This window comes from Microcaecilia unicolor, chromosome 4, assembly GCF_901765095.1.
Source record: "Microcaecilia unicolor chromosome 4, aMicUni1.1, whole genome shotgun sequence".
In the NCBI taxonomy this organism is placed as follows: Eukaryota; Metazoa; Chordata; class Amphibia; order Gymnophiona; family Siphonopidae; genus Microcaecilia; species Microcaecilia unicolor.
The window spans coordinates 230,510,371-230,533,720 of NC_044034.1; the positions used below are offsets into that span (position 1 = coordinate 230,510,371).

Here is a 23,350-nt window from a genome sequence, read left to right on the forward strand (position 1 = left end):
ATCGCTATAGCTAGCACATTAATGTACTGGTTTAAACAAAAGGGGAGGAAAAAATCTCATACTACTGCGGCCTCCATGATCTTTAGACCGGACCGTCAAATTCGACAAGCCAGGGCTCACAGTGAAAAAGTAATCATAGGTTTTAAAAAAACCTCCCACAGTTTATAAATTGAAAATCAATCTTTTTTTTTTTTTTTGTTACATTTGTACCCCGCGCTTTCCCACTCATTGTGTGGCTCAATGCGGGTTACATGGGGCAATGGAGGGTTAAGTGACTTATTCAAAAATAATAACACTATCATGTGAATATAGGATGACAACAAAACCCAGGGCTTTTTTTGAGGGGGTACTCGGGGGTACTGAGTACCGGCACCTTTCCCAGTGTCTGCTAAAATTGACCCATGGACGACAAGTTTTAATGAAAGAGCTCAGGCTCAACACACCAATTCTGCCTTGTCATAGATTCTGTGACTGGTTGCAGGGGGCCTGACTATTGTGGGGTGAGTCCCTCAGTGATCACCCCACCCCTTAAGGGTGGGCTGGCATTTGAGTACCGGCACCTTTTTTGCTAGAAAAATTGCACTGACAAAACCACTTAAATAGTGGAAAAGTTCATGCTCTAATGCTCAGCTCAGGCTATATCTGTTTATGACAGAGAGGTCCCAATGGATCAGTTTTGCTTTCGCTTCCTCTGGAGATCTCTACTCAATCCAGATTTGCCACTTCAAATTTCACAGAGACAGCCTGATAGTGGGAGTTTTTTTTTTTATCCTTTTTTTAAATACTTTATTTGTATCTTTTTACATTTACATATCAACATAAATGTATTGGAAATTTACAGGAAATATAATGATCCAACAAATATTTAAAAGGAAATATTTCTCCATACACTTTGTCCACAAAAACCAGGATCCAAGTACTAGGTAAAAAGAAAAAATACAGGAAACAATTCGTACAAATGAAATTTCAAGAGCAAACAAACCTGATAGCCTACATAATAGCATTTATCTCACTGGGAGGCAGTTAAAGGTTTTTCCACACTTTCTTGTGCCTCAATAAATTGTAACAATTTTAAGGGTTCAAAAAAAGACAGTTATTTTCATTTAATGACACCAGACATCTGCATGGAAATTTTAATTGAAAAACAGCTCCAAGCTTGAGAATTCTTGCCTTATAAGACAGGAATTCTCTTCTTTTCTTCTGGGTGTCTCAAGCCAAATCTGGAAAAATCTGGACTCTTGAACCCAAGAATTCCGTGTTTATATGGCGAAAATAGGTCCGAAAAATGTTGTTTCTGTCCATTTCTAATGCAAAGGTAACTAGTAACGTAGTTCTTTCAGTCACTATTTCCAAGGAGCTTTCAAGAAAATGAGTCAAATCTAAGTCCGGTGCAGCCTGAGGTTATCCAACTTTATTCTTTATTCCAGTTATGTACTGGGCCCTAGCGACAGGTGGAAAGGCTGCTGCTGGGATTCCCAGTACCTCCAGAAAATATTTTCTCAACATGTCCAAAGGAGCAATTAACGGAGATTTTGGGAAATTTATAAACCTCAGGTTGTTCCTACGGCTTTGATTTTCTAAGTATACTATTTTGCGGGCAAAAATGTCTCGTTCCTTGATTAGAGTGGCTGATATATTCTGAGATTTAGAAATCTCTCCTTCCAAGGTTGTTACCTTATCCATAGTTCCCTGGACTTTTTCAGCCATATTTTTATGCTTTTCTTTTAAATCAGTTATTTCACCTCCAAAAGAATTAGAGATAGATTGTAAAGAGGTGTGAATACCTTGAATTGCGTTCCAGAGTGCTTCAAGCTTTATTACAGCCGGTTTAACAAATCCTCGGTGTCCTGCAGGAGTAGAATCACAAACCAGAGACAAAGAGAACACTTCTTCCGTTGTAAGGTTGGTTGGCGTCGAAGATACAACGGGCACTCCAAGCACAGTTGCCAGGGGTGGTGCTCCACCAATCGCTCCGGTCTCCTGTGCCTCCGTCATAAGCAAACTTACTCCTGGTCGAGGAGGGGCTAAGCGATGCCCCCTCAATGCTATGGTCCGCATCAACAGGAGCGGGCCCTGCAGAATTAGGTTGTCGCTCTCCGAGGATCGTCACTCCATAGAATTCCAGGATGGTCTGACGCACAGCGGGGTTCACAGCTAAGCTCGGGGAGGTACTCTGAGCCTCGCATCCTTTCAAGTTGCCATCGTGGATCAGCCAGCTCAGGGTTTTTTTTATCTATGATTACTTTTTCACTGTGAGCCCTGGCTTGTTGAATCTTGCGGTCCGGTCTAAAGACTGTGGGGGCCACAGTAGTATGAGGTTTTTTCCCTCCCCTTTTGTTTAAACCAGTACATTAATGTGCTAGTTACAGTGATCACTGTATAGTTTTGGTGTTTCAGCACGTGAGTACAGTGTATCTGGTCTGTTGGTGTACTACTTATTCTCTACCATTGATGATATAACATTTTAAAACATAATACTTTTAGGCTGGAAAAGCATATTATTTTCAATATCTGGAACCTTATTATTGTAATTCACCTTGAATCTTATTGGAAATAAGGCAGACAGAATAGAATAGAATCACTTGGAACAGGAATGTCCTTGGGCCATTATAACCTCTTCATTCTCTAATTTTCTTAGAGTTACACTACTACATCGCTGAAACAGAAAATAAAGTTTTCAATGGATGAAATATGCCACCTTATTGGGGTTAATTTTATAACACAGCATTTATATCTGGAGGTGGAGAAGGTGCCTATTTTATAAAATACTAGCATGAATCTTTCAGAAATCACAGGATTAATTAGGCCTCGTTTTAAGGCACAGACATTGTGCCTCCTTTAAAAGCAGATGTAAATTTTAGCATATATTTCATGTGCATGTGTGCTTCTTATAAAATACATACGTAAATTATGTCTCGACCATATACCCTAACATGCCTACTGTGTAAGTATTCAACGGTTTGCTCACCACACATGCTTTTAAGCATGATCTAATTTTATAATATCCTATTTAAGAACTTAAACAGTGTTTCAGGGGCAAAAACATTAACTTCATGTCATTTTTTTCCCATCAAAACTTCTCAGACAACTATAATAAGAGTAACTGCTCCTAGATCCTCCTAAAATAATCTACATAATTGTTGTACTTCCATATTTCAACACTTTTTACAGGCTTGGATATGCTGATGCCATTAATTAGGCCTGGATACTTACGACAGGCCCATTCCTTCCAGAGCTGAATTGAGATGTTAAATTCTTTTGGGAAGAGTCTGGGACATTTTCATGTAGACACTGTTTGCTTTGTCTCCATGATAAAGGAAACGGTGCCTGTGAAAATACTGGCATGAGGGATCCTACTGGCATAACTTGGATTCTCTTGCTTTTAAGTCATTGTATATTTTTAAAGTTTTGTTTTGAGACTTGAGTTTTTTGACAAAATATTTAAAGAACTTTTACATAGTAGAATCACACTGGATAACGTTGCTTTTACACTGAATGGAAGTATGCGAGTGGGATAAATGATTACATCTTCAAGGTGGAAAGCATTTTATGCCTCATTCTATTTCAAGAACACTTTTTCATAAAAATAATTTTTGCATTTATTTTATACATTTCAAGGTAAATTATCATCCAGGGCTCTCTTATAATTAATCCATACTATATTGAGAATTTACTGGTTTGTAGTGCCATATGCTCCCCCTTTATTGCCATTTTATTGTCATGTTGTTATTGGAATCAATACAGTCATACACTGTCAGCATTTACAGTAGCAATCAGTTTATAGATGGTAAGTAGACAAGTTATTCGCTCAAAACTTTTAGGAACATTATTTGGATCTCCTTTTTGAAGGACAAGTGTTTTTCTTGTTATTAACCACTGTGGTGCTAATTCTGGCTGCAGCTTGATCAATTGATTTATTTGCCAGTTTGCCAGGACTTGGTAGAGAGATTTTAACTGATCCAAAAACTGGTCACTCCATCTGGGTCAGGGTTCTTCCAATTTTAGGTTTTATTTTAACTTGTTTCCATCTCTTCTGTTGCTACCTCAGGCCATTCCACAGATTTGATGTTCACTTTGCTGTCCCCTTCCCTCTCTCCTGAAAGTGCAACTGAAAAGGAAAACCAGGCTGTATGTCAGCTGCAGATATTATGGACATTTCTAGTTTAAACGTTGCAATTTGTAAAATGGTTGTCTCCAGTGTAAGGACATCCTTCTCATATGTTTTCAAACAGGAAATCTGGACATATTTCCTGTTTAAAGAATGCAGTAAGATGGGCATTTTTTACACATTTCCATTTCAGTTTAGTCTTATATCCCACATTATCCAAATCAAGATTGGTTCTATGTGGCTTATAGTGTAACAGGATCCATTAAACATGTAATACGGAGCTGCAATCAACAGGGTTACAGCATAACAAGGGACTTACTATGATAACGAGTCAAATAGAGAACTGTAATCATCATGTTTAGAGGGTAATAGGGATCCTACTATAACAACGAATCTGCTGTGTAACAGTTACATTGTAACAGAGAGGCTACAATCAGCAGGTGAATAGCAAAATGAAGAGCTAGTGTCACAAAGAATCCATAGTGTAATAGAGAATACACCAAGTAATAGTGTGGCTATGCATTATTATGAGAGAGTAAGAAACAGGATCTGTCAAACAGGGAAATGTCATTGTTAATTCAGTTGAAGAGTGACTAGGGTCCATGGTAGAGTTGTGTGCTCGCCTGCTCGGTCTTCGGAGGCTTATCCTTTGTTGGTAAGAAATTTTGTGCAGAGTTGTAATTTTCGCATTTTGCAAAATATAAGGTAATCGGTAATCCTCCTAATGTTTGAGAGTAGGGTGTACAACAAATCAAGCAGAAGATATCCAGAAAGACCAGACTGAAGTCATAGATGTTAAAAGCCAAAATGATTTATTAGGGGACCCAACACGGTCCGTGTTTCGGCCAAAAAGGCCTTCCTCAGGGGCTTTCAAATTGGCATATATGGATAATCCTTCTAAAACGTTTTTATGAAATGAGACGATCTGGACAAAACACATGCCTCAAGGAGTTATCCTCTCACTTTTCCCAAGGCAGGATAACTAGGGTGTGGTGTAAGCACCTCCCAGATAATACAGAGCATCAAACAAACCAAGTCTCTGCTCATTCACAAGCATTTCATTACCCCGATATTGACTGGGTAAACGTAACATTAGGGCATGCAAGGGAGGTAAACTTTCTTCCTGAAATCAAGGACTGCTTTATGGAGTAGATGGTACAGGAGCAAACAAGAGGAGGAAAGATTTTAGACCTTGTCCTTAGTGGAGCAGATGATCTAGTGCAGGAGGAAATGGTGCTGGGGCTGCTTGGTAACAATGATCATAATATGATCAGATTGATATCAGCCATGTAGTAAGCACACACAGGAAATCCTATAAATTAGGATTTAACTTTCAAAATGGAGAATATGATAAAATGAGAAGAACAGTGAAAAAAAAAAAACTTAGGGAAGAAGCTGCAAAGGTCAAAAATTTACATCAGGTGTGGATGCTGTTCAAAAATACCATCCTGGAAGCCCAGCCAGCTATATTCCATGTATTAAAAAAAGAAGCAAGGAAGATCAAATGACAGACAGCATGGTTAAAACGTGAGGTGAAGGGAAGCTATTAGAGCTAAAACAAAACCCTTCAGAAAATGGAAGAAGGATCAGACTAAAAATAAGCAGCAGTATAAGGAATGGCAAGCCTTTCCTCATATTGAAGCCGTCCCATCCCCTTTATCATTTTTGTCACTCTTCTCTGTACCTTTTCTAATCCCACTATATCTTTTTTGAGATGCGGCAACCAGAATTGAACACAGTATTCAAGTGGAGGAGTTGCCTAGTGGTTAGGGTGGTGGACTCTGGTCCTGGGGAACTGAGTTCAATTCCCACTTCAGGCACAGGCAGCTCCTTGTGACTCTGGGCAAGTCACTTAACCCTCCATTGCCCCAGGTACAAATAAGTACCTGTATATGTAAGCCACATTGAGCCTGCCATGAGTGGGAAAGCGCGGGGTACAAATGTAACAAAAAAAAAAAAAAAAAGTCAAATGCAAAGGCTGATAAGGAAGGCATACACACGTAATAAAACTTTTTTTTTGGTATATTAGAAGCAGGAAGCTGGCAAAAGAATCAGCTGGACCGGTAGATGACAGAGGTAAAAGGGCACTCTAAGAAGATAAAGTCACAGTGGAGAGACTGAATGAATTCTTTGCTTCGGTCCTCAGGAAGATTTAGGAGAGGTACCGGTGCCAGAAATGGAATTTAAAGCTTACGAATCTGAGAAACTGAATGAAATCTCTGTAAACGTGGATGATATAATGGCACAATTTGACAAATTGAAGAGTAGCAAACTGCCTGGACCGCGTGGTATTTATCTCAGAGTACTGACAGAATTGAAAAATGATTTTGCTGAACTATTGTTAGTAATATGTTATTTATATCTAAAATCAAGCATGGCACCAAGAGATTGGAGGGTGGCCAATGTAACACGAATTTTTAAAAAAGGTTCCAGAGGTGATCCGGGAAATTACAGACCGGTGAGCCAGACGAAATGGTAGCAACAATTATAAAGAACAAAATTACAGCATTTTTAGTGCGTGCTAAATTCTAGAGATGCCCATAGGCACACTAAAAATGCTAGCGTGTCTTTGTAAAAGGGGCCATTAGAGTGCAATACAACTTTCTCTTCACCAGATTGCAATCCCCTGCTGTGTCCAGCCAATTCTTTCTCAGTGCAAGCGGGAGTGGGCAGCTGAAGGCACTGGCCTTTTCATTCCTGAAGGGGAGCTGGTGGAGAGGACAAAGATGAAGTAGAAAACAAAACTTCACATTCTGAGGAGGCTCAAGTAGCACTGGTGGTGGAATCTGTTTTACTGTGTAGTGAAACTGTTTTATATTTTCATATACAGTGGGGGAAATAAGTATTTGATCCCTTGCTGATTTTGTAAGTTTGCCCACTGACAAAGACATGAGCAGCCCATAATTGAAGGGTAGGTTATTGGTAACAGTGAGAGATAGCACATCACAAATTAAATCCGGAAAATCACATTGTGGAAAGTATATGAATTTATTTGCATTCTGCAGAGGGAAATAAGTATTTGATCCCCCACCAACCAGTAAGAGATCTGGCCCCTACAGACCAGGTAGATGCTCCAAATCAACTCGTTACCTGCATGACAGACAGCTGTCGGCAATGGTCACCTGTATGAAAGACACCTGTCCACAGACTCAGTGAATCAGTCAGACTCTAACCTCTACAAAATGGCCAAGAGCAAGGAGCTGTCTAAGGATGTCAGGGACAAGATCATACACCTGCACAAGGCTGGAATGGGCTACAAAACCATCAGTAAGACGCTGGGCGAGAAGGAGACAACTGTTGGTGCCATAGTAAGAAAATGGAAGAAGTACAAAATGACTGTCAATCGACAAAGATCTGGGGCTCCACGCAAAATCTCACCTCGTGGGGTATCCTTGATCATGAGGAAGGTTAGAAATCAGCCTACAACTACAAGGGGGGAACTTGTCAATGATCTCAAGGCAGCTGGGACCACTGTCACCACGAAAACCATTGGTAACACATTACGACATAACGGATTGCAATCCTGCAGTGCCCGCAAGGTCCCCCTGCTCCGGAAGGCACATGTGACGGCCCGTCTGAAGTTTGCCAGTGAACACCTGGATGATGCCGAGAGTGATTGGGAGAAGGTGCTGTGGTCAGATGAGACAAAAATTGAGCTCTTTGGCATGAACTCAACTCGCCGTGTTTGGAGGAAGAGAAATGCTGCCTATGACCCAAAGAACACCGTCCCCACTGTCAAGCATGGAGGTGGAAATGTTATGTTTTGGGGGTGTTTCTCTGCTAAGGGCACAGGACTACTTCACCGCATCAATGGGAGAATGGATGGGGCCATGTACCGTACAATTCTGAGTGACAACCTCCTTCCCTCCGCCAGGGCCTTAAAAATGGGTCGTGGCTGGGTCTTCCAGCACGACAATGACCCAAAACATACAGCCAAGGCAACAAAGGAGTGGCTCAGGAAGAAGCACATTAGGGTCATGGAGTGGCCTAGCCAGTCACCAGACCTTAATCCCATTGAAAACTTATGGAGGGAGCTGAAGATGCGAGTTGCCAAGCGACAGCCCAGAACTCTTAATGATTTAGAGATGATCTGCAAAGAGGAGTGGACCAAAATTCCTCCTGACATGTGTGCAAACCTCATCATCAACTACAGAAGACGTCTGACCGCTGTGCTTGCCAACAAGGGTTTTGCCACCAAGTATTAGGTCTTGTTTGCCAGAGGGATTAAATACTTATTTCCCTCTGCCGAATGCAAATAAATTCATATACTTTCCACAATGTGATTTTCCGGATTTAATTTGTGATGTGCTATCTCTCACTGTTACCAATAACCTACCCTTCAATTATGGGCTGCTCATGTCTTTGTCAGTGGGCAAACTTACAAAATCAGCAAGGGATCAAATACTTATTTCCCCCACTGTATATATATATATATATATATATATATATATATATATATATATATATATATATATGAAGTATTTTTTAAGTGTTTATGTACTTCTTGATTTATGAATATTTATTTATATGATTTGGATTTGTATGTGTAACACATTCATTATTTATTTGATTTACATATGTTCATTTATACGCTGTTCTGTGCTCCCCCCTAGATTAATGTGGATTCCTGATGCGGGCAACAGTGCCAAAACGTGGTCCGTATCAAGCCATGTGAAGTCCTGATAAGACATTATTTTAAATAAAGACCATTTTATTCTTAAAGCTCAATCTAGTGTGACTGTTTGGTTAGCTCTACTGTTTGTTTCTCTCTAGCCTTTTTGTGTGAAGAAATATTTTCTCCAATTTGATTTAAAATCACTACTTTGTAGCTTCATTGCATGCCCCCTAGTTCTAGTATATTTGAAAAGAGTAAACAAGCGATTCCATTCCACGCCACTCATTATTTTACAGAACTCTATCGTATGTCCCTTCAGCCATCTTTACTCCAAGCTGAACAGCCTTAGCCGCTTTAGCCTTTCCTCATAGGGAAGTTTTCCCACCCCCTTTATCATTTTTGTCACCCTTCTCTGTATCTTTTCTAATTCCACTATATCTTTTTTGAGATGTGGTGACTAGAATTGCACACAGTACTCTAGGTGAAGTCACACCATGGAGTGATATAAAGACATTGTAACATCCTTATTTTTGTTTTACATTCTTTCCTAATAATACTTAGTATTCTATTTGTTTTCTTAGCTGCTGCTCCACACTGAGCAGAGGGTTTCAAAATATCATCAACGATGACAACTAGATACCTTTCCTGGTGGGTGACTCCTAATGTGGAACCTTGCATGATGTAGCTATAGTTTGGTTTCCTTTTTCCCACATGCATCACTTTGCACTTGCTCACATTAAACGTCATCTGCCATTTGGATGCCCAGTCTCCTAAGGTCCTCTTGTAATTGTTCATGATTTAACAACTTTGAATAACCTTGTGTCATTTGCAAATTTAATTACCTCACAAGTTATTCTCATCTCTAGGTCATTTATAAATATGTTAAAAATCAGCGGTCCTAGTACAGATCCCTGCGGGACCCCACTATCTACCCTTCTCCATTGAGAATAATGACCATTTAGCCCTATCTATCTTTTAACCAGTTTTTAATCCACGATAGAACACTACCTCCTATCCCAGACTTTCCAATTTCCTCTGGAGTTTTTCATGAGGTATTTTGTCAAATGCCTTTTGAAAATCCAGATACACAATATCGACCAGCTCACTTTTATCCTTCAAAAGAAATGTAGTAGATTGGTGAGGTATGATTTCCCTTCACTAAATACATGTTGGCTTTGTCTTATTAATCCATGCTTATGTATATGCTCTGTAATTTTGTTCTTTATAATTGTCTCTACCATTCTGCACAGAACTGACATCAGGCTCACCGGTCTATGATTTCTGGTATCACTTCTAGAACTCTTTAAAAAAAATCTGTGCTACATTGGCCACCCTCCAATCTTCCGGTACCATGCTTGATTTTAAAGATAAATTATATATTAACGGGGAGGAAGTGACGTCATCACTGGGAGATGGCCGCATGAAAGAGAAGCTCCGGAGGTGCTTCGATACTAAATAAGATCTCACCTGAGAAATTTAGGAAAGTCGCATTGCCGAAGAGGCAGCGAAGGTCCGGCAGCATGACGACCCGAAAGAAGCTGGAGAAATACCATTTCAGAGCGGAAAAAACAGAGGCGGAAGCGGCGCTAGAAAAAACAGCGGGGAAGCGCGGAGCCAAAATGGCGGCGGATGTCTCGGACTCGGAGCTGGAGCACGAAGAGCGCTCGGAGAGCGAAATGGAGCTCACTAAGAGGGACGTTGCAAAATGGTTCCAGGAACTGAAGACGGAGGTTGTAACCTCAAAAAAAGAAATTCAAGCGGCAGTTGCTGAATTGCGAGTAGAAATTCAAGAGATTGGAAACAGAGTGGCCCTAAATGAGGAAAACATAGAGGCAATGGGAGAGGAGCTACAAACTGTGCAAGCTACCCTCAAAGAGGAAAAACGAGTCAGACTGGAGCTAGAACTAAAGATGGAAGATCTTGAGAACAGATCGCGGAGAGGTAATTTAAGATTCAAAGGGATCCCTGAGGAGGATCAATTTGGAGACTGTATGAAAGTAATTCAGGAATTGTGTGCATTCATCTCAAATTCGGGGGAGAATTCCCAATCAGAGCATAGATTGGAGACTGTGCAGCTGGATAGGGCGCACAGAAGTCTTGGCCCTCGGAGAGGAGATGCACCTAGAGACATCATAGTCTGTTTTCATGAGTTTCAAGTAAAGGAATTGATTTGGAAAAAAGCAAGAGACGTGGGGGACATAGCATGGAAGAACTGTAGCGTTAAAGTTTTTCAAGATTTGGCGCAGGCGACTTTGATAAGAAGAAGAGACTTTAAGACGGTTACAACCTATCTGCAGCAGAAGGGTTTAAGGTACAGATGGCTGTACCCATTTGGTCTGCAATTCACAATGGGCAATCAATCCAAAAAATGCCAGACCACGGAGGGAGCGTGGAAATGCCCTGCTGGACTTGGGGTGTAAAGACCTGCCGGCAGAGGGACAGAGGCCGAAAGGAGAGACTTCAGACTCCGGGACCAGGTTGAAATCGGGATGGATGACAGTGGGAAGAGGCAGGAGATGAACATCATTACCCAACACAGTTAGCCCAGCACAAGAAGATCAGAATTGACTGTAATGGACAAAATGGGGGGGGGGGGGGGAATGAGATGCTGAAGTGGCTAAGGGACTGTTAGGACTCAATTACAGGAAATGTTGTGGAAGGGGTGAGCACATGAAGGGGGGATGTTTGAATGGGTGAGATTGAATGAGATAAGAGGGAACACAGTGGCACCCGGTAGTTGACACACTTCCTTCAAGACCTAACTGGCAGGACGGGAGGGAGGCCGGTTGAAGAAAGGGAAGGGGGGGAGGGGGGAGGGGGTTAGGATGGGTACGTGGAATGTTAATGGTTTAAACAACCCAGGGAAAAGAAGTATTATTTTTAATGAACTCAGGCGTTTAAAGTGGGATGTTATTATGCTCCAGGAAACACACATACAAAAGAAAGATCAAAGGTTGCTGCAACATAAGAATTTTGGAAACTATTATGCATTGGCAGACCCACGGGGAGGCAAGATGGGGGGTCTGGCTACATATATTAGGGAAGGGGTATCATTTCACATGGAAGATATGTACACAGAGACACAGGGGAGATGCTTGGCGATAAAAGGGAAACTATATAATCAGACTGTAACAATTATAAATCTATATGCTCCCAACACAGGGCAGGGACAATTTTTTGAATCTCTTCGAGAAGAATTAACACAGTTCGCAGCAGGCAGGGTAATTATGGGAGGGGATTTTAATATGACCTGGGCAGGGCTGGACCATTCCAAGGGAGAAGGAGATAATCTCCAACCACATAGAAGTAAGCTAAAGGCTTTAGTCAAGGAATTAGATCTCCTTGATGCCTGGAGGCTGCAACATCCTAGGCAACGAACATTTTCATTCTACTCACACGCACAACAGTCCTACACAAGAATTGATATGCTTTGGGTTAGCCGCTCCCTATGGGAAAGGATAGGAGAAACAGAAGTAGAGAGCATTCATGCTTCTGATCATGCCCCGGTTTGGGTCACGTTCTCGGAATTAGGGCAAGAAAGGAAATCTACCTTTTGGAGGTTGAATGAATCATTAATAGGGGATGATAAGATCTGTACAGAGATCAGGGGGGCTATAAAAGAATATATGAAATTTAATGATACGGGGGAGGTGTCTGATGGGAGCTTATGGGATGCCCTTAAAGTGGTTATAAGGGGACGCCTCATCAAAAATGGAGCAATCCGGAAGCGGGAGCGTGAATCTAGGGAATTGGAGATTAGAGAACGATTAGCACAACTAGAGGCGGAACATCAGGAGGGAAGGAATCTAGAGGTTTTACAAAGTTTAATGGAATGTAGGGTCGAATTACAAAAAATGCAGGTGGGAAAAATGGAATTTCGAAGACATCTTATGCAACAGAAATTCTTTGAATTTAGTAATAAATCGGGTACTATGCTAGCCTGCTGCCTTAAGCAACGTCAGGTTAAAAGTACAATATCAATGATTAAGGGACGGGGAGGGAACCCTTTGTACAGTGATAGGGCAATATGTGACCAATTTGTGCAATACTACACGACTTTGTATGCGAGAGGGGCGGAGGTTTCAAGAGGGGAAATACAACAATATTTGCAGGAGTTGGGACTCCAGCAGTTATCAGGATCACAAAGGGAGATGTTAGAGCAACCCATAAATCATAAAGAAGTGTTTGAAGTAATTAAAAATTTAAAAGGGGGGAAGGCTCCGGGACTAGACGGGTACACGGCAAAATTTTATAAGGTTTTTTCCAAGGAACTGGTGCCTGTTCTGTGCAGAGTGGGCAACGGTGGTTTGACAGGCGGATCTTTCCCACCAAGTATGCACGAGGCGGGGATATCGGTTCTGTTAAAGCCAGGGCGTGATCCAGGAGTGTGCGGCTCATACAGACCGATATCCCTGATAAACGTGGATATAAAGATTCTAGCCAAAATAATGGCCAATAGGCTGGGGATAGTGCTGCCGTGTTTGATAAATGAAGACCAATCTGGTTTCGTGCCCAAGAGACAGGTGGTAGATAATATAAGGAGATCATTACATATCCTGTGGGGGACTCAACAAAGTAAAGAGCCGCTGGCTTTTTTGACAACGGATGCCGAGAAGGCATTCGACAGGGTGGAGTGGAACTATTTATGGGAGGTGTTGAGCGAAATGGGATTTGGGGAGAGATTTGTGAGATGGTTACAGTGCCTCTATGAATCACCGGTAGCCAGAATAAAAGTGAATGGGGGTTACACAGGACAGTTCATGATTCAGAGGGGGACACGGCAAGGTTGCCCTCTCTCCCCATTATTGTTTGCGATCTCCATAGAACCCCTGGCACAGCGGGTACGAAATCTAGCAGATATTAAAGGGGTGAGGATGGGGGGTGCAGAGCATAAAATAGCGTTATTTGCAGATGACGTCTTGTTTTATGTTGGGTATCCACTATTGACATTACCTATTATTAAACGGGAATTGGAAAGATACGGGGGGATGTCTGGCTTTAAAGTTAATTACGATAAATCCGAATTGATGGGGATAACTCTCTCAGACAGCGAGGTAAATAGATTGCTGGAGTCTTACTCATTTAAAAAAGCGACAGGGCATTTTCGGTATTTGGGAATTCAGATTCCGAGGGATTTGTCTCAATTATACTTATTGAATTATATCCCGCTGTTTAGAGAAATACGGAGAGATCTAAGTAAATGGAAGCATGGCTGGCTGTCATGGTGGGGCAGGATAGCAGCAATAAAAATGAATCTGCTCCCTCGGCTATTATTCTTCTTTCAGACCTTGCCAATCTTAGTCCCGAAGGGAGAGATATGTAGATTACAATCTGAAATATTCAGGTTCATTTGGGGAGGGAAGGGGGCCAGACTTTCCAGGAAGATCATGTGGAGAGCAGTGGACCTAGGGGGTAGAGGTATTCCCAATTTACAGTGGTATTACGAGGCGGCCCAATTAAAATTTATGACGGAGTGGAATAGGGGTGACGAGACAGCATTGACAAGGTTGGAACAGCATTTTGTGAAGGGATATTCTTTAAAGGGAGTGTTATGGGCTTCCATACCCACTAAAACTTATAAACTTATAACGGGGAATCCATTCATCATTCATTTGTTAAAGACATGGGGGTCACAAAGGGATAAATTAAGAGGAACGAGAATATTATCCACCAATGCACTAATTACTCAGGAGCCCAGCTTTCAGGCGGGAAGACAGGGTAGGGGATTTGCAGGGTGGGCACGCAGGGGATTGGTCAAATTTAGTGATTTATTAGATTCAGGGGAAATTAGACCCTTTGAGGAACTACAGGAAACATACGGACTAACACAGACAGATATGTTTGTCGGTAAGCAGGGATGGGGTAGTCCTGCAATGGAGAAGGCGGAGACCTTTGAAGATACATGGAGTTATGTGAGCAAAAGGGGGAAAGGTATAACTCTGTTTTATCGCCATCTCCGGGGGGAGGAATTCATTAAATTTCCATATATGAAGGAGTGGGAGCGAGATTTAGGGAGTGAGCTGAGTGTGACTGAGTGGAAATCTATATGCAGGGAGGTGAATAAGGCGTCAATATGTGTATTGATTAAAGAAAATGCATACAAAGTATTAAGCAGATGGTACTACACACCTGACCGTGTGAAAAAGATGTATCCTGACGCTAATGATCACTAAAGCACTGAAGGTTGATTTCCCCTGTGATCCTAAATGGTGCCTTCTGGGGGGAGGGAATAGAAGGGGTTTGAAATGGCATAGACGAGTAAAGCGCATAAGTCTGGCAGCAGCGAAGACCCTTATAGCCTTTCATTGGAAATCGAAAGAAGACCCTTATAGCCTTTCATTGGAAATCGAAATTGGGACCGACCAGACAGCAATAGGCAGCAAAAATTAAAATAGTGGCCGAGATGGAGAAATTAACAGATCGCAGACTGGGGCGATTAAAATTAGATGCTGAAGAGTGGGTACATTTGGATAACATACTGAGTGAAATGTAAAGTTTAAGTTACTATGTTCAGGGGAAGGGAAGGGAATTAGTTTGGGTGGGAATGGGAGGGAGGGGGGAGGGGAAGGTACAGATCAAGGTAGGGAGGTGGGGGGGATAAAAATGGAGAGTGGGTAGGTTGGGGAAAAAAAAAAAAAAAGAGAACTATGCACTTATACATGTAAATGTTGACTTTGGAGGTATATTGTTCAACGAGGAATGTAATACGTGTTCAGTATTTTGAGGTGTTATGCTTGTTAAGCTCTCAATAAAAACTTTAAAGTAAAAAAAAAAAATTATATATTAACAATAGTTCCGCCAAGTTCATTTTTTTTTTTTTAACTCTATCAGTACTCTGGGATGTATACCATCCGATCCAGGTGATTTGCTACACTTCAATTTGTTCCCACTGCAGTTCCTTGTGACTCTGGGCAATGGAGGGTTAAAAGTGACTTGCTCGGTCACAAGAAGGTGCAGTGAGAACAAAATAAACGAACAACACACCTTTAATCACAGAATTAATTGGTTTAAATTTTAATCAAAATGCCGCCCTAGCAACAAAACAAGAAATAAAAGAAATATAGCCCTAAGACTTATGAAACACCACACAGAATTTTAAAAAACTAACTCCTGATAGATGCAAATAGGGTACCCATAGTTCAAAAGTATATTCTGAGGCAGGATCAACACATAGTTTCTCTATTGCCTGTATACATAAGTTGTGTAGTGCCTGTAGACACAGAATGTGCAGGAGAAATATAATATGGCTCGCTAATAGCTACAAATCAGAAACCATGTAACATGAATTGTAGAGGGCTAGGGAAGGAAGCTCCGAGTGGAGTCAACTTCTTGAGATTTAAGCCAAGGACTTACCTCCCAGAGATGTCCGAGAATAGGGGCATCTGCCCAAGAGTGCTCCAGGTTCATCCCCATTTTACCATTCTTGAATACTACAAAGCTAATCGATTTATCAAACCATCTAAAAAAGAAATCACAAATTCAAATTGCTACAAAAGAAGTTTTATACCTACTTTAATGTACTAATCTGTTTTGGATAATGTATGTGATAGTTTGTTATACGCTGAGTTAATTACGTGAAATATAAATGAACAAACTAAACTTTGCAATTTGTTACAAAATATAATTTCATTCAAATAGGAATTAGGCATGTACATAGAAAATGTTACTCAAACACATTTAAAAACCAAATTATCATCAATATAGCCAGATGAACCCTAAAAACGATATACTGGCAAGAGCGACAAGAAAAAAATGTTGCTGCCTAATAAGAATCAGGCTGTGAATAAGTAAAGGTAGATGACCAATGAGATAAATGATGAAGCACAGAGTGGACACCCCAGAGAGTTGATAACATGACAAGAGATCTACAAAAAGCCATACAGGTTAAGGTTTGGAAGTTAAACTTTAATGCAAAGAAATGCAGAATGATGCATTTGGATGCAGAAATCCAATGAAGGTGTTTACAATAGGAGGAGAGGCGCTGATATGCTGGACCAGGAGAGGGACCTCGACATGACAGTATCTGAGAATTCAAGGTAACAGAGTGGTGGCCAAAAGCCAGAAGGTTGCTGTGCTGCACAGAGAGAGGCATAACCAGCAGAAAGGAAGTGGCGATAATGTCCCTTTACAAGTGTTTGGCCAGTTCCCACTTGGAGTCCTGTGTTCACATTTAGAGGCTGTATTTTGCTAAGGATATAAAATTATTTTATGTCGATTTATATACCGTATCTTATTGCAACTGCAAAACAGAATGGTTTACATATGTATAAAAACAACTAATGTATACAAATAAACAAACAAAGGAATTCCATTCATGACAGTGAAGTGATTCAGAGGAAGGTGACCAAAAATATATATCTACGCCAGTAGATGTATGAAAAGAGAAGACCTGAACATACCCTAGAGGAGAGACAGGGGTGATATGATACAGATGTTTAAATACTTTAAAAGTATTGAGCAAACAAGTCTTTTTCAAAGACATGGCAGCTACAGAACTAGAGGACAAAATGAAACCGAAGGAGATAAGCTAAAAGCAACACTATTTACTTTTTCATTGGAAAGGATGGTAGATGCCTGGAACACCTTCCTGGTGGTGGTAGTAGGTGTAAACCATTTTGATGTTCTTACATAAAGTGGTACAGTAAATGCCTAATCAATAAATAAAAACAGTGACAGAATTCAAAAAGGCATGGGATAAACACAAAAAATTATTATATAGTAAGAAGATGGGATCAGAGCAAAACAAATGAGATAGAGTGTAATGTGCAAGGAGCGAAAAGTACAATCCAAAACAGAGGAAGTAATCTGCATGTTCTGCAAAGCGGCAGCACAACTCTAACAAACTTGCTGCGCAGACCAGATGTACTATGCTAATCTTAATCTGCCATACGTTACTATCATTTCCCACCCTTAGCAACAGATTAATACTAAGCTCTTTCCAGTTTATTGAGGGGCCCTTTTACTAAGCCACGTAGGCACCTACACATGCCAATTTTAAAGTTTCCGACCGGCTACCGTGTGGCCCTTGCTGTAATTTCATTTTTGACGTGCGTCTGCTATGTGCGCTGTAAAATATTTTTATTTTCTGACACGTGGACTGTAATTGGCATTTTACGTGCATAGACCATTACTGCCCAGTTACCGTGTGAGACCTTACCACTAGGTCAATAGCTGGCGATAAGGTCTCAGACCCAAAATGGACGCACGGCAATTTTCATTTTGCTGCACATCCATTTTTGACAAAAAAAAAACCGCATTTTTTTACAGGGGCACTGAAAAATGATTCTGTGCGCCCAAAACACCGGTTTCAATAAGATAAGTGACACTTGGAGGGGCATAATCGAACGCGAACGCCCATCTCCATGGGTGTCTATGTCCGAGAACGGGTACGTGAAGGGGTGGGACAGACCGTATTTTCGAAAAAAATGGGCGTCCATCTTTCGTTTCGAAAGTACGGTTTGTACGGACCAAAATGCCATGGATTGTCATTTGTGAGCTGGGCATTTGTTTTTTTTTTTTGTTTTTTAGTGATAATGGAAAATAAAAACGCCCAGCTCAGAAACGTCCTAATCTAAGCCATTTGGTCGTGGGAGGGGCCACGATTCGTAGTACACTCGCCCCCCCCCGACATGCCAGGACACCAACTGGACACCCTAGAGGTCAGTGCGGTGGACTTCAGAAAACGCTCCCACATGCATAGCTCCCTTACCACGGGTGCTGAGCCCCCAACCCCCCTCCCCCAAAACCCACTACCCACAAATGTACAACACTACCATAGCTCTTAGGGGTGAATGGAGGACCTACATGTGGGTACAGTGGGTTTTGGAGGCCTCCCATTTACCAGCACAAGTGTTACAGGTGGGGGGGGGATGGGCCTGGGTCCGCCTGCCTGAACTGCACTGCGGTACCCACTAAAAGTGCTCCAGGGACCTGCATACACGCAGGCCTCTAGGACTTGCTGCTGCTGTACAACTTTGGCACACCAGTTGACACCTGAAGACTAATCTCTTTGAAAAAGTCTTTTATTTGAATAAGCACGTTTACTCACAGTTAACTGCAGATCAGAGGTTGTGCCCCACTGGCAAAGAGTCCTCCTGGTCCTGAGATTAGCAGTAGGTCAGAGCTGGTAGAATGGTGTACAATGCCCACTTTCAGCAACATTCAAGGGAAGAACTAAGTTCTGTAACGTGGCTATCACATGAAAGGGATCTAAACTGTGTTACAAAAATGGCCACTACCTCATGGACTACTGGAACCAAAACAGGACACACTCTGACCCAGTAAGCAGGGGGAAAGGCACCATGAGCTGAGCCTACCAACTACCAACATCGTGAGCATTTAACACAAGCTACTGGAATCACGGAGCCCAATACCCTACACCCACCACAATGCATTGCTGATGTGACTCTGCAGTGCACATAACAGAAAAAGTGTCACACTCACCCAAGAGCCACATCAGAACCAGGGAAAGGCTGTCACAGGATAGAACACATTCTGCTGTCATGGAGGTGGGTACGGCATTTGAGGCTGGCATAGAGGCTGGAAAAAAAAGTTTTTAAAGTGGCTATTTTTGGTGGGAGGGGGTTAGTGACCACTGGGGGAGTCAGGGGAGGTGATCCCTGATTCCCTCCGGTGGTCATCTGGTCAGTTGGGGCACTGTTTTGGGACTTGGACCTGAAAAAAAAAAAAGGGTCCAAATAAAGTGGACCAAATTCTCGTCCAAAACGCCCTTCTTGTTTCCATTATCAGCTAAAGACACCCATCTCTCCTCGGCCGATAACCACGCCACAGTCCCACCTTCGCCACGCCTCCGATACGCCCCCGTCAACTCTGTTCGTTCCTGCGACGGAGTGCAGTTGAAGACGACCAAAATCAGCTTTCGATTATACCGATTTGGAGAAAGACGCCCATCTCCCGATTTGGGTCGAAATATGGGCGTCTTTCTTTTTTGAAAATAAGCTGGATAGCCTTTATATTTATTTATGCAATGCGATAAACAAAAGTATGTAAAGATTGAGTTATTTAAGCATTGGTAGGTTGGGGGCAGAGTCTGTGATTAGAAATTCACTGCGGGAGCAGAGTAAAGCCAGCCATGGCGATTATATGAGATTATATGAGACTCACCCCGTACAACATAGTTTTGACTCCTAGGAATCCTCTACTATCTTTTTTGTTTTGTTATTTCTAGGATAAGCAGCATAAAATGTATTGTACTGTTTTGGGATCTTACCAGGTACTTGTAACCTGGATTGGCCACTGTTGGAACAGGAAGCTAGGCTTCATAGACCTTCGGTCTGTTCCAGTATGGAAATACTTATGTTCTTAAGGAGCTAATGTGTTTAAATTTTTACTTTGACAAAACAAAATATTTTATTTGAAATTGATGAGATTATTTTGTATGATCTATCATGGGGCTAGTGTGTTATATATTTGTTTGTGTTTGTTTTGTTTTAAATTTTATTATTTTGATTATGTATGTGATATTGTAATCCGCTTAGTTGTACGTAGAATATAAATTTTTAAATAAACAAACATCTGGGCATAAACATATGAGTTTTACACCCTATATAGACAGAAACAGCTGGTGTCTCTTTAAAATAAGGGGCCATCAGCCATTCCATAAGACCGTATATCTGTTAGTTCATCATGATCATTTTTACGGTATCTTAGATATCTTCGAAAATGTTTTGTAAACACTGAAATGCCTTATAATAGCCACAACATTTGCAAATCACGCTGTCATCTGTGTCTATCCGACACATGCGAGGCTTGGGTGGGCAGTAGAGAGGTGCCCTAACTGCCGCTTGTCATTCTAAGGAATGTTTAAAATAGCATACAAACCTGGAGTCCAAAAAAGAGACAGAATGCTTTTCTAAAATATTTTGCAATAATTTTGACTTACGCAGGAAAAAAAAGCACAAATGCAAAATCATAAAATGTTTGCAATGGACTACACTTTCATAGCGCACAATTCGAAAAGTTACATTGGTTATTTCATCATCAGTCAGCTGTTGCAGAAAAAGGATGCGATTTTGTTAGCACAGGGCGGTAAGCTTTTACATATAGGGGTTGACACATAGGGCATTCGCATTATAGATTCTCTACATTTTCTGCCCGTAAGCTCCCACAAGCCATGGGCTTTGAAGGAAAAAAAAAAAAGGGTACTTTCCTCACTTTTTAACACTGTGGAAAACCAAAACTATGTGAGGAAAATGCCGGATGAAAAGTACTATGGCACTGAGAACATGATGCCTGATGAGAAAGAGGCTTTCACACGCTGGTACAGTGAGAATAAGCATAAGACATTTGAACATAGGTAAAACTTTTTCCCCTGGTAGTTTATCTGTATCAATACCACCCTACCCTCAGTATCTTTGTATACTAATTTAGATTGGCAGGGCACCCCTTTACGTATTAAGATGGCTACTCCACTCCTACGGTTTCCAGAAGATGAGTAATAACAGTCCCCAACCCATTGCTGGCACAACTTTGCATGTTCCTCATCTGTTAATTTAGTTTCTTGCAAACAAGTTATCGTGGTTTTGTGCCGCTTTAATTGGGCCAGGATCTTGCTTCGTTTTATTGGAGAGGTGATCCCAGACACATTCCAAGAGGCAATTCGGAGATTGGTGTTACCCATCTCCCTTTGGCTCCTTAGATTCTCTCCGGTTGACAGTTGCACCCCCTAAAAAGGCCTCCGGAGGCCCAGCCTCCCCCAGAGACACATCTATGGATGCCAGAGCAAGGGTCTCCCCACTACCCTTGTCTCCATTTTCCTGACATACATTTACTCTCACTCCAATCCACTCTCTCTTCCCTCTCCCACCTCCCCCCCTATCCCCCTCCCCCTCCATTTGTACCCCTTTCCACACAGATGACGTCACGCTCCCTACTGGGCAGCGCAGCGTGGGTCATCTAGATGCCATGATGGGGACTACTCCCCCCTTACTTTAAACTTTGAACTTTAACAACATGCTCATAGCAACTGGTCATAACTTCCACTCTAAATTAACCTCCAACTATAGGTAGTACTAACACTTATCTCAGAGTAGTATACAAACAGTCATGTTAAAGGCCCAGGTCCTTCTGCTGATCCGATCCAAGTAGTGGCTTCTTCCGGTGAATTAAACCGCCATTTATTATTATGCTGTATCTTTAGTGTGGCTGGATACTGCAGCATGAAGCGAATCTGGTTTTTCACTAGCTGGGAGCAAACCAGGGAGTACGCTCTTCGTTTCTGTGACAGCGCCGCTGAATAGTCCTGAAAAATCCGGACCGGACGTCCCTCGTATGTAACTCCCTCCAGAGCACTTTTGTATAGGCGCAGAACCTGTGCCTTTTGCGAATAGTCATGGAACTTTGCTATAACTATTCTCGAGCGGTCCGCTGTAGCACGCGCTGGGCCAATCCGATGTGCTCTGTCCAAATAAATTGGGCCACGCTCCCCTGCCACTGGGAAGTGCTCTAGCAGCCAGGCCTCCAGGGTAGTGGGCAAGATAGTCTCTTTAAGCGATTCGGGAAAGCCCACGAATCTCAGATTCTCTCGCCGGGCTTGATTTTCTAGGTCCTCGATTCTTTGTTGTTGGGCATTGGTCAGGGCTTTCAAAGATTCCAGGGTTTCTGATTGCTCCTGTGCCGTGTCTTCCACATCTGCCACTCTGCACTTCAGTTCGCCAGCCCGTCGAGATCGCTCCGCTGTCGTCTGAATCATACCCGCTATTTGTTCAGATAATTGGATGAATCTAGAATCAAGTTCTTTTACTACTGCTTCCGTGAGCTCCGGAATGAAATCCATCGGGGATTGTGATGGCATGGGCGAGGCCGTCATTTTCTCATCCGCCGGTCGCGATCGATCTGGCCCCCTTCTTGGCGTTTTGGTGGTCATTGGTCAGTCGGATTTGGACACAAATTTGTCCATACACTTTCAGACTCCTTCTGAGTCAGCAGGTATTCGTTTGGAGGTGTAAGGCACTTAAGTGGTGAACTGGATTAGGAACTGGTTGACGGACAGAAGCCAGAGTGTGGTGGTGAATGGAATTCGCTCGGAGGAGGGAAAGGGGAGTAGTGGTGTGCCTCAAGGATCGGTGCTGGGACCGATTCTGTTCAATATATTTGTGAGTGACATTGCCGAAGGGTTAGAAGGTAAAGTTTGCCTATTTGCGGATGATACTAAGATCTGTAACAGAGTGGACACCTGGGAGGGAGTGGAAAACATGAAAAAGGATCTGAGGAAGCTAGAAGAATGGTCTAAGGTTTGGCAATTAAAATTCAATGCGAAGAAATGCAAAGTGATGCACATAGGGAATAGAAATCCTCGGGAGACATATGTGTTAGGCGGGGAGAATGTGATAGGTATGGACGGGGAGAGGGATCTTGGGGTGATAGTATCTGAGGATCTGAAGGCGACGAAACAGTGTGACAAGGCGGTGGCCGTAGCTAGAAGGTTGTTAGGCTATATAGAGAGAGGTGTGACCAGCAGAAGAAAGGGGTGTTGATGCCCCTGTATAAGTCATTGGTGAGGCCCCACCTAGAGTATTGTGTTCAGTTTTGGAGGCCGTGCCTTGCGAAGGATGTAAAAAGAATTGAAGCGGTGCAAAGAAAAGCTACGAGAATGTAAGGGATTTGTG

The 23,350-nt window shown here is 42.1% G+C and overlaps 1 protein-coding gene across 1 annotated transcript in view; it reads right to left on the reverse strand.

The window, feature by feature from the left end:
- The window catches only part of CPT1A (carnitine palmitoyltransferase 1A), a 254,233-nt gene that overhangs the window by 64,052 nt on the left and 166,831 nt on the right, over window positions 1-23,350 (reverse strand). The window contains 1 exon segment of the mRNA XM_030201306.1: window positions 16,077-16,182. Coding sequence (XP_030057166.1) covers window positions 16,077-16,182 — 106 coding nt within the window.